The sequence below is a fragment of the Dipodomys ordii genome, unplaced genomic scaffold (genome assembly GCF_000151885.1).
Source record: "Dipodomys ordii isolate 6190 unplaced genomic scaffold, Dord_2.0 Scaffold27, whole genome shotgun sequence".
Lineage (NCBI taxonomy): Eukaryota > Metazoa > Chordata > Mammalia > Rodentia > Heteromyidae > Dipodomys > Dipodomys ordii.
In genome coordinates this window covers 4,841,743-4,861,773 of record NW_012267243.1, presented here as the reverse complement: position 1 = coordinate 4,861,773, position 20,031 = coordinate 4,841,743, and the positions used below count along the sequence as shown (strand labels likewise).

Genomic DNA, 20,031 nt, shown 5'->3' with positions numbered 1-20,031 from the left:
TGGTGGTTTACACCTGTAATCCTAGCTACTCAGGGGGCTGAGATCTTAGAATCATCATTCAAAGCCAGCCCAGGTAAGAAAGTCCACGAGACTTTTAGCTCTAATTAACTACCAGAAAAACTGGAAGTGGAGCTGTGGCTCAAGTGGCAGACTGCTGTCTTTGAGCCAACAAGTTCAGGGACAGAGCCAAGGCCCTGAATTCAAACCCCAGGAGGGGGAGCAAAAGCACATATACACAACACACATAAAAGACCTTCTTAACTCTCTTTGTTTGACAAATGAATTAAGAGAGGAGAGGCAAAGATATTTGATAAGACTTCTTACAACTAGCTTTATAGCAGAATTTGGGATTCAAGTCATTGTATTCTGCTTACTGTTATACTTTACTGAGAGTTATCACTGCTTTACAAACATTTCTTTGCTTTTAAATTTTACTAAATTTTAGAAATGAATATTCTTTGTAAGAATTAGTAGGGATTTAAATGTTCTAGTTAACGATCATTCAGGGGTACTCTGAACCAATAATTTATCTGAATCCAATCCATTAGATCACATTAACAACCTAAAGTGGTTCTGTGTGCCAGCTAAAAGATCCAGTAAATTGAGACTAGCTATTATGATGTTATTGTTTAGTCACCTACATAAAATTATCCATTGCTCCATTTAGGTGTGGTCATTAGTAAAAAAAACCATCTCCAGTGAGGAAAAGGGTATATATAGAATTGTAATAAGGCTTGAAGGGGTCAGGTAGCAATGAAAGGAAAAGTCAAGGTAGAGGAATGAATTGTTCATTCCTCCTAACATACCTGTGTTTGAGTTGTAGCATAGGTTACATATGTTACATGAAGTACATCCCCATCTTCTGTTACCTAAGTTGCCAAAACATGCAAGGCAAGTGTATATAGAGAAAATCAGAATGTAATTAAACTTATTTATTAGGAATTCAAGAAGACCTCCTTTTAAAACAAAACAAAACAGTGATGATAATAGCAACAGCTAATGATTATTGTGTACTCTGGTCGGTTGGGCATTTTACATTTATTTCTTATCCTCAAAGTAAGGTTTTGTTATTTCTGTTATCAAAAAGTACTGAATTTTATACTGAGTAGCTTTCCCAAGGTCACCTAGCTAGCAAGTGGTAGAACCAGAAAGCAAATACAGGTGTGTCTTATTTCGAGTGTGTCTTAACATGATGTTACACAGTTGGATTCATGTAGGGTGCTGGTGATGTAGGTGTTGGACATATAACCAGTGAGACTTAGTCCTTCTCTTAGAGATGCTATTAACTTGGGTGGCCTTCTAATCATAGTATACTATAATTATGTTACAGAGAAATGGGCAATTGATTTTGCCCTTTATAGCGAAGACATTTATATTGGAAGAATCTTTGGTGGTGGGATTTGAATAGAATAGTAGAGATTGAGTATGATTTTATCACATTGTTGTGAGGGTAAGGACACTGAGGGCCTAAACCAGCAGAAAGAGTAATAGTGAACAAAGGCCTAGGTGATACTGTCCAGATGTAATGAATAGAATATGGTTTTAATATATTGTTGGACAATTTACCAGCTGTGAGGTTGTAAGCAGTCTGGGAGAGCTCAAAGGGTAAAGGGCCAAGAGTATCATGTTAATGAGTTTAAACATTTTCCTGAGTGTGAACCATAAAGGTTTTATTTTTAAAATTAATCACTCATTTAATTGGAGACAGGGTTCTCACTATATAGGCTTTGCTTGCCTCAACTTGCAGTATAGACTACCCTCCAACTTGTGATCCTTCTACTTCAGCATCTCTTAGTCCTGGGAGGGTGCATCTACCACTATGATCTCATAAAAGATTTTAAAGAAGAGATGGGAGAGTGGGATCCGTGCAAAGTAAGATATATAATTTAGGTTTGGACGAAGGAGTGGGTAACAATGTTCAACAAGAAATGTACTCATTACCTTACTTATGTAACTGTAACCCCTCCGTACATCACCTTTACAACAAAATAAAATAAAATAATTTAGGTTTTGGAGGTTGTAAGACCAAGACCAAAGACAAAAAAGCCAAATATATAGCCCAAGATAATTAATGAAGGCTTAAATGAGTATCTTAACAATTTTATATGTATTTTTTTCACATTTTCACACTTGAAATCAAGCAAGCTGTTTTAAAGTTATATTGTTTCAGTTTTTCATTAGGCTTGATGCATATAGAAGAATATTATTAGTGACATTTTAGATTAGATATTATTAAATCGAATACTAATTTTGTGTCAGACAGGTAGTAGATACTGGAATATGCCATCTAGCACATTGTCACATTTAGTATATTTAGCACACACATATGTTGAAGGAAGTAGCTCATGTAATCTTTATAATATAGGCATGTTAATGTAGGTTTTTAATCACATTTTTAAGCTAAAATATTCTCCATATAAGTAATTGTCCAAAGTCACACAAGTAGTTTGTAGTAGAGTTAAGATTATTTCCACTGAGGTAGGAAGAGGATTGAAGATGAAGCATGGATTTTTGAGAAATTTGATAGAAGCCAGAACTGTCAGGATGTTTGCTACAGGGACTAGGAAGTGCAGTAGAATTTGTACAAAAGTTGTCTTTTGAAGTCAGCACATTGCTTGAGAATACCATTTCACTGGTTGCCACAGAAGCATTACAAAAAATAGTGTTTACCTTCATGAATTTATTGTGACCATGTTCCGATCAGAATTTGTTTTTTTAAAGTGACTCTGGATTGATGGGGCTTTGATAAAATTTAGAATGAATGACTGAATGTTTTTCAGTTCACAGGGCAGCAAATTACTAAATTGAAGATTGTACCTAAAATAGGTTTGCCTTGTCACCAAGTTGTTTCCTTTTCTTCTCTCAGAGCTAAGATAAATTATAACAAGAAGGTGCCTGACTGAGCATGTAATTAGAAATGAAGAGTTAATGATTCACTTATTAGGCCAAGGTCCTGTGATGGTATTTGGATGGGTCAGATTCCTGGTGGAATATCTGTTTTCCTGAATTACGCTGGAAGTACTGTGATTATTTTGAGATTTTCCTTTCTTTATTCTTTTAAATACTGCCCTCCTCTGTTTTGTTTTGTTTTGTTTGTTTTCCTTTTTAAGATAATGTTGATCTTACCTATATCGGACTATAACAATTTTGAAACTTTGCAGCATATATTTTGATTGTATATTGCATTTACAACTTAGTTGGAATTTTCTTTTGGGGAGGGGGGTAGAGAGTACTAGTGTTTGAACTCAGGCCTTTGTGCTTGCTAGGTAGCACAAAGGAACTTTATCCCTTGAGCTATGTCCCCAGCCCTTCTGGCTTCTGTTAATTTTCAAATACGGTCTCATTTGGAGAACAAACTCTTTTGGCTATGATGTTTGCTCCTATAAGCTGCATGCAACCTATTCCATCAACATGCATACCCCTGTCCAACTGTTTAGGGGTAAGGAATGAATTGCGGCTACTATGCTAAGAGTAGCCGTGTTAACTTTGAACTATACTCTATATGTGAATAGATATATTTTATAAAATTTAAACCATTTTTTTAGATTGAATAGTATAGTTAAAATGACTTTGTTATTTAAAGCGTACTCAAACTGGGATCTGCATATACATTCTTAGGAGTCTGTTTCCTACGAGAATTAAAGACATTGTATGCTTTAATGGGTAATTATCAGAAAATTCTTATGTAGGTATTCATATTGTAGATCATCTAGATTGCCATTTTATAAACTAGCACTGCAAGATTTCAAATTTTATGCTAATACTTCTTTGTCTATACTGGCTCTAGATAGAACTATGTCACTCTATAATAAACTGTTAAGAACTAAGGATGGGGCAATACTTACCTGACAAGTGTGATGACCTGAGTTCCACCCTCAGTACTGCAAAAACTACAAGCCCCCAACAACAACTCTCCCCTCCCCCAAACCATCCAAACAGATTGAGGTATATTTAATGCATTGTGATATATATTCCTATTCAGTAGAGGGCCAAATGATATGGTAGCTCATTATATGATATACATTTTGTGATAGTTCGCATTCTGTTAGCTAACTTGTTTTTGAACATCTTTTATGTTCTAGGTTGTGCTGCAGATATTATTCATGCATGATAGTGAATCAAAATTAACACAAGTTGTGTTTTAAGTGTTTTTAATTCTCAAGATAAACCTCTAAAATAAGTTTGATCACTACTAACCCTATTTTAAAATTGAGGACATTGAAGTACAGAGATATAAATTCTCCCAGGATTATGGGACTCAAAAGTGTTGCTTTTAATATACATTTATAATTTCAAAGCTGACTACTTCCTGTGTACTGTCTCATTGTAGAGATAAATACTTAGAGAGTTGTATTCATCTGACAAAGTAAGATAGGCATTCCAGGCTCAAAAGAAAATGTTCAAGTTGAGATTATGTTTTCAGCAAACCGCCATCTTTTTTCTTTCATGTTAATATTGTAGGTTTCATAGTATTGGCTTTGTGGCTTTATTTAGATTTAATTTGTAAGATTTTACTGTATATGAATTGTTATAAGCACTGGGAGTTTTGTCCTAGTTTATGCTTATATTATATATATTTCAGTTATATAAAAATGATACATTACTGATACATTACAGTAGAAATACTGATGTGTAAAAGATTGTTTTCAATCCTTTGTAAGTAGAAAACACTTGTATTTCATATAAATACATATTGATTGATGACATAAATTCAGAGTTCATATAAAGTGTTGGATTTTCTTAAAGTAAAATAGCAGATTGAAGAAAGTCTGAATTTTTTTTTAATCTCTTGATCAGTTTTTTTTTAAATTGTGAAAATATCATATAGAAGGATTACAATTACATGGGTAAGATAATGAGTACATTTCTTTTTTTGGGGGGGCCCAGTTGTGGGGCCTGAACTCTGGGCCTGGGCACTGTCCCTCCGCTCTTCAGCTCAAGGCTAGCGCTCTACCACTTGAGCCACAGTGCCACTTCCAGCTTTTTTCTTATGTGGTGCTGAGGAATCGAACCCAGGGCCTCAGGCATGCAAGGCAAGCACTCTACCACTGAGCCAACTTCCCAGCCCCTGAGTACATTTCTTATCAAGCATTGTTGCCTCGTTGCCTCCTCCTTTGTTTCCCCTTCCCATCCCTTCCCATCCACACATACCGCCCCCCCGCCCCCCCCCAAAGTTGTAAAGTTCATTTTTCAACATAATGACTTGTACATCTCATTGTTGCAATGGGTCCACTTGTATCCCTATTTAAATGATTTGTTTTTTTCCTTCCCCTCCACAAATTATACCAACATCAAATACAGTGAAAGCAGGGGTTATACCATGGGGGAGTGAATTTGTTGTTTTATGATTTAGATGTACTGTTTTAGCCCAACTAAGTGCTTTGGATCGGTTCATTATACAAGCAGTGCACAGGTTCTAACCTAATTTATTTCTGGTCAGGGGCAATTCTGTTCCAAGGCCTAGGATGTTGCTCAGTTTAGAGAGTTCTCTACTGAGTGTTACTACCAAAAAAAAAAAGACTGTCTTCTCTTTTCCCTTTCCTTCTTCCTTTCCTTTCTTCCTTTGCTCCTTCCTTCCTTCCTTCCCTCCCTCCCTCCCTCCCTCTCTCCTTTCTTCCTTCCTTTCTTTCTTTCTTTCTTTTTCTTTTTTCTAGTACTAGGGTTTGGACTCAGGGACTAGTGCTTGCTAACAAACACTTTACCACTTGAAACATATCCTTTGTCCTTTTTACCTTAATTTTTTCTGATAGGATCTCATTCTTTTGCTTAGGCTGGTACTAGGCTCTGACTTTCCCTACTTCTGCCTCCTTGAAGCTGGGTTTATCACTGGTCAGTCTTAAAATGGTTTTTTAATCAGGTTGGGGGTAGGGGTGGTGGGAATGCCAGATAGGTCAAAATAGTAAAAAAACAAAATTTGCCATGTATAACTATATAAAGATTTGTCTTTAGTAAAATGAAATTATGAATTTATAAAAACATTTTCTTTTTATGAAAATTTAGTGATATGTGTGTGGTATATGTGTTTATTGGGAGGGGTGCAATACTGAGAATTTGATCTCAGCTCTCATGTTCCCAGAAGCTCTATAACTTGAGCCAACTCCTAACTCTATTTTACTTTTGGTTACTTTTGTTGATAGTCTCATGTTTTTGACCAGGACCCACCTCTGAACATGATCCTATTTATTTATTTTTAATTTTTATTTTTACCATGATCCTTTTTCTGATAGGGTCTCATTGCTTTTGCCTGTAAAGCTTGGAGGAGTAGTGTTCCACTATGCTTGACTTATTTATTTAGATGGATTTTTGCTATTTTTTTTTTCTGGCTGGATTCTAATCATTATCCTCCTGAGTGGATGAGTTTGCAAGCATGAGCCACCACACCTGCCTTAATTTGTATTTTAAAGCTTAATGGTAGGTTTTGCTTTTATAAATTTAACTCATTTTTGTTACATGTCAGAGATTCTACTTTGTGCCATTATCATTCATCTTCTTCAGAAAAGAAACTTTTTTTTTTTTTTTTTTGGGTCCGGTCTTGGGGCCTGAACTCTGGGTCTGAGTGCTGTCCCTCAGCTCTTCAGCTCAAGGCTAGTGCTCTACCACTTGAGCCACAGTGCCACTTCCAGCTTTTTTTGCTTTTTGCTTATGTGGTGCTGAGGAAGATTTATTTCCCAAACTGTTTTGTACATAGATATATGTGTTTCATTCTCCTTACATTATTTTTTTTTCCTTTTAGAAACTTGTTCTGTTTTCTGCAGTCTTCTGTTTATTTACACTTTTGAAATATCCACACTGGAATGCTATACCTATATAGAGCTTTGGTATAAAATTAAAATCGGAGAAGTAAAATAATGAGATCTTCTGGAATACTTCTTATTTTATTTTTGAATTATTTTTTTGGGGGGGGGTTCCGGTCATGGGGCCTGAACACTGGGCCTGGGCGCTGTCCCTCAGCTCTTCAGCTCAAGGCTAGCGCTCTACCACTTGAGCCACAGCACTACCTTCCGGCTTTTTTTCCTTTTGCTTATGTGGTGCTGGGGAATCGAACCCAGGGCCTCATGCATGCAAGGCAAGCACTCTACCACTGAGCCACCTTCCCAGCCCCAATACTTCTTATTTTAATCTGGAAGTTAGTGATCCTTGAGACAACTAAAGTACAAAGATCATATTAATTATGTATTTTTCTCAAAAGAGGCTCCTGACTTTTGTCACATGTATCTTTCCTTCTTCCCTTCCACCTTTCCTTCTTACTTCCCTCTTTCCCTTTTCCCTTCCCCTTCCCTTCCCCCTTCCCCTTTCCTTTCACCTTTCCTTTTCCTCCTTTCTTTTCCTTTTTCCTTTCCTCATTCCTTACCTTTCTTTTCCTTTGATTTTCTTCTTTCCTTCCCTTCCCTTTCTTTTCCTTTGATTTTCTTCTTTACTTCTCTTTCCTTTCTCTTTGCCTTCCTTTGCCCTTCGCTTTCCTTTCCCCTTTCCCTCTCCCTTTTCCTTTCCTCCTTTCCCCTGACCCCTCTTCCCCCTTCCCCTTGCCCCTCTCCCCTCCTTTCTTTGCTGGTACTGGAGATTGAATGCAAGGCCTGGCTGCTGATGGGGGGGAGGAGGGAAGGGAGAGAGGGAGGGAGAGAGAGGGAGAGAGAGAGAGAGGGTGAGAGGGCACAGAGAGAGGGCACGAGGGTGAGAGCGCTAGAGCTTGAACTCAGGGCTTGAGCTGTGTTCCTGGCTTCTTTGTTCCAGGCTAGCCTGGAGCTGGCTTTGAACTGCCATCCTCAGATCTCAGCCTCCAGAGTAACTAGGATTACAGGCATTAGCTAGAAGCTCCTGGCAGTTTTTTTGCTCAAGATTGGCACTCCACCACTTGAAACTCAGATCCATTTGCAGCTTAAAAAAATTATTATTATAAAGGTGGTGTACAGAGGGGGTACAGTTACATAAGTCAGGTAAAGAGTTCATTTCTTTTTGGACAGTATCACTTCTCTCTTTCTCTCCCACCACATTTTGGTGATGGAAATGAGAATCTCAAAGACTTTCCTGCCGAAGCTGCTTTTGAAATGAGATCCTGTTTTCAGCTTCCTTAGTAACTTAATCATTATAGGCTTGAGCCACTAGTGCCTAACTTATGATAACATTTCTAACACCAGATGTGTTACTTTTTTCCCCCCCAACACCAACCAGCCAATTATCCAATAGCAATTGGGTGTCTGAAGTTAATTCAGTTATGACACTACCTGTGGTTAGCACAGACTGCATACTTAGGTTAAGGGTTCCACATGAATCTCCCACTTGAAATGCCACATACAAATAGGGTTGCCAGGCTACCAAGACTTCTGCCTGGTTAACTGCAAGACTGTTCCTCAGGTTTAATAATTTGCTAAAAGGGCCACAGAACTTGGGAAATAACTATGCTTAATATTACAAATTCATTAGAAAGCATACAGCTTAGAAATAGCCTTACAAGATGAGCTGCATAATGCAAACTATGAGGATTGAGATGACACGTTTTCCATGCCATTTCTAAAACATTGAGAAGCTCCATGAGCCTGGGTGTTGGAGGATTTAATTGAGTTGTAAGTACACAGGCATGATTGATTAAAGAATTTTAATTGGTGATTGAACTTGACTTCTCTCTATCATCCCCATATATCTGGAGATAGTAACCTTATCGTTTGGTTTTTCTGTGAATAGCCCACCTCCTGAAACTATTGGGACCACACCTACCCATCATTGACCCATCTTACAAGCATATAAAAGTCAATTAAACATATTTATAAGATGGTTCTTTGTTGCTTTGTATGTCCCTCCCCATGGTATAACCCCTGTTTTAATTGTGTTTGATGCTGGTATCATTTGTGGAGGGGAAGGGAAAAAACAAATTGTTTAAATAGGGATACAAGTGGACCCATTGCAACAATGAGATGTACAAGATGTTATGTCAAAAATGAACTTTACAACTTTGGCAGGAGGGTAGGGGGGATGGAAAGGGATCAGAAGGGGAAACAAAGGAGGAGGCAACAATGCTTGATAAGAAATGCACTCATTACCTTACTCCTTTCTACGGTATTTTCACACACAAAAAAAGTCAGTTAAATTCTAAACATTTTATAAGCTCAGTGCCTTGAAGTAGACACAAAGACCAAATATAGGTAATTATTTATCTATTTATTTCTGACTGTACTGGGGTTCAAACTCAGCCTTTGCCCTTACTAGCAGATGCTCTACCACTTGAACAACTCCTCCACTCCTAAATATTTGGTTTTATTATTGTACTTCAGTTATATTATTATATTGCCTCAAATTTTATAAGTGAATTTTGAATATTTTTGCATATTTTTGGATTTAAGCATATGTGACAGAAACAATTTTGTATTTGTATTATTGTCTTATGAATACTTGTATAAAACATGAGTTAAGGGCTGGGAAGGTGGCTCAGTGGTAGAGCACCACATAAGCAGAAAAAAAAAAGCCAGAAATGGCGCTGTGGCTCAAGTGGTAGAGTGCTAGCCTTGAGCTGAAGAGCTGAGGGACAGCGCCCAGGCACAGAGTTCAGGCCCATGACGGGACCCCCCAAAAAAAACCCAACCCCCCAAAAAAAACCCCATGAGTTAAAATGAATAAAAATGAACCAGTTTTAAGAATTTTAAATTTTCTTATTTCACTGGATTTTTTTTTTTTTTTTTTGGTCATAGAGTTTGAACTTAGGCCTGGGCACTGTCCCTGAGCTTTTCTGACCATTTTGAGCCATAGTTCTAGTTTTTCTGGTGGTTAATTGGAGATAAGAATCTCATGGACTTACCTTCCTGGGCTGGCTTTGAACTGGGATTTTCAGGTCTCAGCCTCTTGAGTTGCTAGTATTACAGGCATGAGACATCAGCACCTTTTTACTTATTGTTAAGTTTTGTTAACCCCAAGTAAATAGTGAATTCACTAGGGGAAAATATAATTACTAGATGTGAATACTCTTTTGGAAGATGAGTAGGTTACCCTGGAGGTTTACTTCTTCCTTTTTGATATTTATAATACTTGAACAACTATTGGCTGGTGGTTTTGGGAGGGGGGTGATATTTTGCCTCTTTGGGGACTTCTGGGGACTGGGGGTTGATATTGGTATCAATGGCTATGTGCCCGGTAAACAAACTTATGCTTGTATTCTGTTTATTACTTTAAAAAAAGTGTGCAGTGTTCCAGTGTATTTCTCTAGGATTTCTGTTCCTCTTTTTTCCCCCCACTGTTTTTGCTTAGTTCAGAGAGTGTATGCTCTTCACGTGATTTTTAAGAATTCTTTTAGTGCTGTTTAGTTTTATTTTTTATTGTAAAGGTGATGTACAGAGGGATTACAGTTACATAGGTGAGGTAATGAGTACATTTCTTTTGAACAGTGTCACCTTTTCCCTTGTTTTCTCACAATTTTTTCCCTTTCGAGTCCCCCAAGTTGTATAGTTCATTTTCAATATAATGTCTAGTGAGTATCACTGCTGAATTAATTCACCCTTTGACCCACTATTTCTGTGGGTCACACGAACTTACATACAAGGCAAAATCTACAGTGACAAAAGAGGAAAAACAAAATCATGAAAAGTAAAATAAAAAATCTCTTAAACACTTTTCCATTTCTTGGGGTTCATTTCTATAAACATCATTTTATGTGATCATTTGCAAATAGCTATTGATCCTTTGTGATCCTCTCCTAAGAATATTCTCCTTTGGTCTCACTGTGTGAATATTTAGAGTCCTATTTAATTTATCATGTCCAAGTATAATTTTTTTTATCATCCATTGTGTTTACTTGTAGATTTATAGACACAATTTCAATTATTACAAATGAGGGAAGCCATGTGACCTATGTTTCTTTGTATCTGGCTTCACTTAATTTTTAAAAGTCCATTTCCTTACAAATGAGGCAATATCATTCTCTCTAATGGAAGCATAGAATTCCATTATATATATATATACACATACATATATATATATACACACTCACATTTTCTTGATCCATTTGTCCAATGAGGGGTATCTGGGTTGATTCCATATCTTGGCTATGGTAAATAATGCTGCAATGTACTGGTAGCTTTAGTGTGGCCTAGTTTGTGGTCAATTGGATAAATGCCCATGAGTGGAATTGCTGGGTCATAGAGAAGCTCTATATTTAGTCTTTTGGGGAACTTTCATATTTCTCTCCAGAGTAGCTGAAGAAGTTTACATTCCTACCAACTGTGTAGTAGCGTTCCCTTTTGGCCACATATCTCAGCATCTCTTATTGTTAAGAGTTTTTGATAGTGGCCATTCTAACTGGGGCGAGGTGGAATCTCAATGTTGTTTTGTCCAGGGATGATGAACATCTCTTCATGTGTCTATTGGCCATTCTTATTTCTATTTCTGAGAACTCTCTAAATCTTTAAGACACTTATTAATTGGGTTATTGTTTCTTTGAGTATTTGTTTTTGGGGGGTTTAATTTTTTGATTTCTTAAGTATATTTTAAATATGAGGCTCTTGTCTGATACATAGCTAGTGAAGATCTCTTATTCTGTGGGCTATTTATCTTTCTAGCTATGTCCTTTGCTATGCAGAAACTCTTCAGTTTGGTGCAATCCCATTTATCCAGTCTTTCTTTGATTTGTTGTGATTCTGGATCTCTTTTTAGGAAGTTTCAACCTGTGCCTAGGAGTCCTAATTTTCTTCTATCCATTCCTGTAATATTTTCATGGCTTCTGGCCTTACATTGAGGTCTTTGATCCATTTGGAATTGATTCTGGTGCAGGGTGATACATAAGGATCTAACTTCAGTTTTCTGTCAATTCTGCCAGCAGCATTTGTTGAAGGGCTATCTTTCTTCCACCCTGTGTTTTAGCCTCCCTTATGAAATTTCATGTGGTTATAGGTCTATGGGTTCATTTCCGGGTCTTCTATTCCATTGGTCCTTAGGCCTATTCTTGTGCCATTTGCTGTGTAATTTTAAAAGTGTATAAATTAGCTCTTATCCTAAGGATTAGACAGTAATGGATAGGTTTTAAAAGTTAATTGAAGTATTTCACTAAATTCTATATTTGGTTAACTAAATTTAGTAGTTGGATATTGAAAAAGTACTGTCTAACTTGAACATTTTCAATATAAAGTTTATTTAATGATTTCCTATATTGCTTTTCTTTCTTTTTGATAGGCTTTCAAGGATATGCTGTATTCAGCTCAAGACCAGGCACCTTCTGTGGAAGGTAAGATAAATTAATCTTCAGATTTAGTTATAGTAAGAAAAAAATTTTAAACTTCAAAATATAAAACATATGATCTTTTCCTATGAGTATCTCTTTTTCCTTTGTTTTAGTGCCAGTCCTAGAGGTTGAACTCAGGGCCTGGGTGCTGTACATGAGTTCTTTTGCTTGAAGCTAGCACTCTACCACTTGAGCCACAGCTCCACTTTCTACTTTTTTTTTAGTGCTTAATTGGAGATAAGAATCTCAAAGACTTTCCTGCCTTGGATGGCTTCAAACCATAATCCTTAGAGCTTAGCTTCCTGAGTAGCTAGGATTACAGATGTGAGCCACTGCTGCCAGGTGGTCTTTTTGCTTTTGATGATGTGATTATCCATTTGTTTGTCTAGCTCAAATTTACTCCATGATAGATCTTACGTGTTTTTTTTTTTTTATCATCTGTTAAGGCTAGGATATGAAGTGTTTGCCAGAGTACTCATATGTAAAATCTTGGTCTTCAGCTGGTAATGCTATTTTGGGAGGTGGTAGAAACTGTAGAAGGTGGAGCCTAGTTGGAGGTATAAGTCACTGGGGCACGCTCTGGAAAGATACACCTGTCTAGCTCCTTGTCTCTTTCCTTCCTCCTCCCTACTTCCCCCCCTCCTCTTTGCTTCCTGTTCACCATGAAGTAAACTTCTTTCCACTACTGCATGCTCCCAGCCATAGGCTGAAACCTCTAAAACTGTCAACCTAAATCTGATTAACACATCTTAGCACTGAATCATATATTGATTTCCTCACAGTTCTTTTGTGCTTCATCCTCCCAATACATTTTTACATCTATCTATCTATTTCCACCTATTCACTCATCCATCTAGACACCCTTTAGTGGATCCTAAGTCTACAGATAGTTAGGACAGGGCATCTTTCCCCTTTCTGTTTACTTACTGTCTTTAGAGTGGGGCTAGTAATTAAATGGAGAATGTTAGTGTGTGTATATGTAATCAGTGTGCTTATGTATATATATGCACAGTTTGGCAGTCATATAACAACTGATCTAAGGGGTGTGGTTATTCCACTGCTCTTTTATCAGCTGTTCTTTACAGGGTAAAGCTTTTATTAGTTTGGAAAGATGACTGTTAAGTTGTGTATGTTCTTGGGCCAGTAAGTAGGATCCAGTTTAGCAACTGTTCTTGACCGAATGTCCCTTTTGAGGCTGAGTATTTTTTGAAAATTTTGCATCAGCAAGAAAGTGTATTACACACATACACACACACACACACACACACACACACACACACACACACAGACACGCAGTGGAATTTTATTATTTTAACAGGAAGAAGAGTATATCATTATTAGGGAAGTGGGAGGACCTGGAAAAAATCATGCTGAATGAATTATATCAAGCTCAGATAGACAAAGGTGCATGTTTTCTTTCATATGTGGAAATTAGATATAAATATAAGCATATTTGAAAATGCACACAAGGCCATAAGTATATACACTTGATCAAACTAACTAAAGGATGCTATGTATACTCAGGAGTGAGATTGGAACAATGATCAGTTTAGTAAAATGGATACCAGAAAGCTGAAACCTGTTTTAACTGAGGGTAGTGAGGGTTAAGGAAAGGAGTAGACAAATGAAAAAAGGAATGAGGGTAAATGCAATTGTCATAATACTGAATGTATATACATGAAAACTGAAGGAGGAAACTTGACAGATGGGGAGGGGATAGAGGAGGAATGATGGAAAGGGTGACTGATCATGATGCATTGTGTATATAAATGGGCATGTTAAATTGAAATGTTTTTGTACACTATTTGAAGAAAACATAAAATTCTTCAGTTTTTTTCAGGAGAAATGGATGTAAAAGAATGTATGAATATTCTTACTTTGTGTCTCTGAATAATATCTGTATGTGATATTACATTAGTGTTTTCTGAAGTCATTCCAGTAACAAGCTATTATAGGTTTATTTCTATGACATAAAACAGATGTTGAAGTAGTTTAATAAAACTGTAGATTTTAGATTCAAATCCCACTTTTTAATAACATGGAAATACCCATTATTTATCTAAAACATTCTGAATTGAAAATGCTGTTTCTCTGAAACATGTCAAAATTTTACCTCTTACATTTTGAACCAGGGCATCAGTAGTTAGTCCATTATTAGTTTTATGTGAGTCACTGAAGTTTGGATTATGATGTATTTAATTCTCTAATTTAACTCAAAATGCAGGGCTACTTTGAAAAGTTTTTTGCCTAGTTTGTAATAAACATACTCTGAGATATGTTTAAAAGCTATGATATTTATTCTCCATCCTGTTGGAGTATGATCCTAGTAATTGTTTCAGTGAATATTAGATAAAATAGATTTATGAGAAATAGTGTTCAAATTACAAATATTTATGTCATTTCTTTGAACCCTGATATAGAAGTAATATTTTTAATGTAGGATGATCATATAGGAGGATGTGCCCCTTTCACAATGCTCTGTGCCTATTAGTTCTTTTTTTGTATTGCCTTCCAAACAACCTATAAAGGCATGAACTCAGCAACTAAAGAGGTGGAAAGTGGGAAATTCATAGGTTGAGACAAAAAGTTCAAGCCGTATCTTAGCAAATAAGTACAATATAATAGTTCATGTCTTTAATCCCAGCTTTGCAGGATCCCAGCCAGTAGGATAATGATGGTCTCAGGCTGACCCAGGCAAAAAGACAAGACTATCTGAGAATAAAACAGAAGAGGCTAGGGTATTGTTCAAGTGATAGAGTATCCGCATGGCAAGTGCTTAGCCCTGAACTCAAATCACAGTATTGCCAAAAAAAAACCCACGTATGTTTTATTTTCTTTTTTAAAAAAAGTTTTATTGTAAAAATGCTATACAGAGGGGTTACAGTTACATGAATAAGGCAGAGTACATTTCCTGTGGAGCATTGTTACACCCTCCCTTGCTGTTCTCCCACTATCCCCCCCCCCCCCCGCCCCGAAGTCATTTCCAATTTCCAATATACTGTCTTGTGGGTATTATTGCTGCAATGGGTCATTCTTTGTCCTTGTTGTATGTTTTATTTTCCACATGAGTTTTTCTCTTTCAAAGCACTGGATAATTGAAGCTATTGGGAACTAATTGTCTTAACTAATACTAAGACTAGTAGAAATTACTAAAGAGACTTTAATTGTTCTTTCACTTGCATTGAGGTTTTATACTTTGCCGTATTTGGAAAAAAATTACTGATAATCATTTCTTTTTTTTTTTTTGTCAGTCATAGGCTTGAACTCTGGGCCTGGGTGCTGTCCCTGAGCTCTTCAGCTCAAGGCCACTTTTAGTTTTATGGTAGCTAATTGGAGATAGAAGTCTCACAGACTGGCTTTGAATGCCATGCTCATATATTAGCCTCCTGAGTAGCTTGGATTACAGCGTGAGCCATCGGTGCCCTGCTGATAATCTGTATTATATCCTTGCTATTAGTATTTTTAGGCTTTTGTTAGTGCTTAGAAAATATTATAACAAAAGATTTACCAGTAAAGTCTCAAGACTTTAAGCTTTTTTTTTTTTTTTTGCCAGTCATGGGGTCTGACCTCTGGGCCTGGGGCACTGTCCCTCAGCTCTTCAGCTAGTGCTCTACCACTAGAGCCACAATGCCACTTCCGGCCTTTTCTGCTTATGTGGTGCTGAGGAATCAAACCCTCATGAATGCAAGGCAAGCACTCTACCACTGAGTCACATTCCCAGCCCAAGCTTTAACATTTTTAAAAGGAAAAATATGTGGTAGGTCTGGATTTTTTTTTTTTTGGTTTTTCCTTGAGGATGGATGGTGCTGCCATTGGGGCTTGACTTAGGACCTCCCACTCTTGCTTAATGTTTTTGCTCCAGGCTGGTACTCTACTACTTGAGTCACACTTTGACTTCTGGAATTTTGCTGGTTATTTGGAGAGAAGAGTGAGGATTTGTCTGCTTGGGCTGGCTTTCAACTCAGTCCTCAGATCTCTGCTTCCTGAGTAGGTAGTATTATAGGTGTGAACTACAGGCTCCTGGCTTGGATTATTTTTATATTAGCTTTTTCTCTTAATTTTATACCTAAGATTTTTTTGTGTATGTGCCAGTCCTAGGGGTTGGAGACTAGGCTCCAGGGCTCAAGGCTTAATGCTCTACCACTTGTGCTACAGTTTCACCTCTTTTTGGTAGTTAATTGGAGATAAGAGTCTCGCAGACTTTCCTGCCCTGGCTGGCTTTGAACCATGATCCTTAGGTCTTGTCTTCTTGAGTGGCTAGGATTTCAAGCATGAGCTTTTGGTGCCCAGCTATACCTTAAGTTTTTATGGACTTAAAACTTCATGTCCCAGACAGCTGGGATTTTGTTTTTGTTTTTGTTTTCCATCTTAAATTAGTGGTTCTCAGATCTGCCTTACCTTCAGCTCACCTGTGGGGTCATTTTATTTAAAAAAATCCTGGTGCTTGGGCCCCATTTTAGATCAATTGAAGTAGGATTGAAGAGTAGGACACAGACATTAGTGTAAAGACTGATATTAGTGCTAATTTCTTTTAAACAAGCATCTTCTGGATGATTCTAAATTTTTTATATTATTATTAGACACTGTATTTTATTAGTATAATGGAATTTTCTCCTATTTACTATCCAGACAGTGTTTAATTTTACATGTGTAAGCAATAAGCTATACGAACTTATGTAATCTTAGAGACTAGACATTAGAGTGCATCTATCATTTCTAGCAACATAGGGAAAGCACAAGTAGGATTACTGCAGCCCAGACTAGCCTGAGTATAAAGTGAGACACTGCCTCAAAAATAACTAAGAAAAAGGGACTGGAGGCCTTGTTTTGTTTTAGAGGACCTGAGTGCAGTCTCCAGTACCATCAGAAACAGAAAGAGTGAAATGGTTTGTTTTTTTGAAGTGTATTAGATAAAATGCCACAAAAGCCAAGTGGCAGCAGCTCATACTTAATAATCCTAGCTACTTGGGAAGCAGAGGCTGGTAGAATAACAGAGGCTAGCTGGGGGAAAAGGTTTCAAGAATTCATCTCAACCAGTAGCTGGCTACAGTGTTACATGCCTGTCATCTCAGCTAAGTAGGAGGCTGAGATTGGGAAGATTGCAATTCAAGGTTAACACAGGCTAAAATGTTTATAAGATACTATCTCAACAGAAAAATCTGGGCATGGTGGCATGCACTTGTTATCCCAGCTATGGTGGGAGGCATAAATAGGAGAAGATCTAGGCTGGCCCTTGCAAAAAGTGAGACCTTATCTCCAAAATAACCCAGGAGCCAGCCTAGCAAGTGATAAGCCCTGAGTTCAAACCCCAGTCTCACGGAATTTTTAAAGGCATAACATATGAAAGCTGTTGATAAGTTGAAGACAGGCACTTTTTATTTTGTCTTTTCTTTTTTGGTAGTGGGGATCAAACCCAGGACGTTGCACTTGCTAAGCAAGTGCTTTGCCACTGAGCTATATCCCAGCTCTAGCGGGCACTTTTTAAATAATTGTGAACCTAGGACATTTGAAGGTGGTACCTTTATTTTTCATTGACAAAGTAGGGTTATCTCAATTATAAGTAAATCAACAAAACAGTAGTTGCAATGTATTGAAAAGTGGAATATTTAAGTTGTTTTTATTATGCAGACAGATCAGATATATGGTTATTTTGCATCTTTTATCGAGAGTGAATTTCCTTAACTAGTTTTACATTGTACATGGACTGTATTTAAAAATAAATATCTTAAGACTATAACCAAAATATGCTCATATTTGGAAAAATGCTTAAAGACTTAAACATTTTATTTCTAATCTTCTTTGGTATTTGTCATTACCTATTCTTCTATGTAATCTGTTAATTTTGAATACCATTTACATTTGGAAGTACATAACTGAGAAGGTGACTTAAAATTCTGTGTTAAACATGATTCCATGCATTGATCTTTAAATGGCATAGCTAGTAATAAAACTTTTCCATAATGCTATACAACTTCCTCTCAAGACGTGCTGTGTTTCTACAACTCTCACTTTTTACTTTTTTAAAAAATTTATTCTTACTATACAGGTAATATTTAGAGGGGTTACAGTTACATAAGTCAGATAAAGAGTACATTTCTTTTTGAACAATGTCAACCTTTACCTTGGTATCTCCTAATTTTTCCCTCCCATCCCTGCCCACAAGTTGTATAGTTGGTTTTCTACCTAGGATGTAGTGTCACTGCTGCATTTGTTCATCCTTTGTCCCACCATTTCTGTGCCCCCCTGCCCTCAGACAGATAAATGAACAAACAAGACAAAAGGAAAAGAAAAAAACAGCAACAAAGAAAAAAACTCCTCTTGTTTCCATTTTCTGGAGTTCAAATATTATTTTATCTGATCAGTTGCACATAGCTATTGTACCTTTGTCTCACTTTTTTGTTTTTTTTTTGGGTCTGGTCGTGGGGCCTGAACTCTGGGCCTGGGCTGTCCCTCAGCTCTTCATTCAGCTCAAGGCTAGCGCTCTACCACTTGAGCCACAGTGCCACTTCTGGCTTTTTTCTTTTTGCTTGTGTGGTGCTGAGGAGTCAAACCCAGGGCCTCATGCATGCAAGGCAAGCGCTCTACCACTCAGCTACCTTCCCAGCCCGGCCTTTTTTCTTTTCTTTGACATTTGCTTTTGGGGAGACTGATTTTTATTTTGTTTTATTGCTAGTTTTTGTGTGTGCTATTCCTGGGACCTAAACTCAGGGCCTGAACCCTGACCCTGAGCTTTTTTCTCAAGGCTAGTACTCTGCCACTTGAGCTGTACTTTCAGCTTTTTGGTGGTCAATTGTAATTAAGAATCTCATGGACTTTCCTGCCTTGGTTGGCTTTGAACCACAATCCTCATATCTCAGCCTTTTGAGTAACTAGGATTACAGGTGTTGGCATCCTGCTGAGACTGATTATTTTTGAGGTTAAGTTCTTATTTCCTGCCTAAGTGTGTCCCTGACCACAACCTACCTGTTTTTGGCTTTCAGTCTTAGCTGGAAATACTAGTGCATGTAGCCATGCCCAGCTTCTTTCCATTTTGATAGAGTATTCTGGACCTTTGTTTTGCCTGGGTTAGGATGGAATTGAAACCCACCCAGTCAGGCTCCCACATAGTTTAGGATGATAGATGTGTACCTTTGCGCCTAGCTATGGGTTAAGAAAGGGGTCTTATGAAACTTTTCGGCCCAGATTGTTCTGGAACTGGGATCCTTTTGTTTTCATCTTCCCAAGATTACAAGTGTGATACTCTGGTGCTGGCTTGAGAAAATTTTTTAAAAAACATGTATGTACGTATGTATGTATGTATGTATATATGTATGTATGTCATAGGGCTGGGTGCTCTGGGCCTGGATGCTGTCCCTGTGTTCTTCAGCTCAAGCTGAGCACTCTACCACTTGAGCCACAGAACCACTTCCTGAAAAAAATTTTAATTGGGTATTTCCTTGAATCTCTATTTTTAAAATTGTATAAGAATTTTTTAAAGTTTTAAATAATACTAGAAAAAGCTAATTGTATTTTCAACTAGTCTCTACCATTTTTTAAAATAATATCAAGGAGCATTGGAAAAGATGTATAGAATTTGAGGTATAGCATGTTAAATAGCAATATTTAAGCTCAGAGAGCTTAAAATAAGGAAAAGTGTACATGGAATGTTAAGATAAAAGTAAAGTAAAAGGAGGAGGCAACAATGCTTGATAAGAAATGTACTCATTACCTTGCTCATATAACTGTAACCCCGCTGTGCAGTATTTTTACAATAAAAAAACTTATTTAAAAAAGTAAAGTAATTTAATGCATAGAATAGAGAAAAAGAGCATCAGATAAAAACAAAGAAAATC

The 20,031-nt window shown here is 37.1% G+C and overlaps 1 protein-coding gene across 1 annotated transcript in view; it reads left to right on the top strand.

Moving 5' to 3' along the window:
• Xpr1 (xenotropic and polytropic retrovirus receptor 1) overlaps positions 1-20,031 on the top strand; it is a 124,878-nt gene that overhangs the window by 9,385 nt on the left and 95,462 nt on the right. The window contains exon 2 of the mRNA XM_013015710.1: positions 12,151-12,202. Coding sequence (XP_012871164.1) covers positions 12,151-12,202 — 52 coding nt within the window. The remainder of the gene's footprint in view (positions 1-12,150; positions 12,203-20,031) is intronic.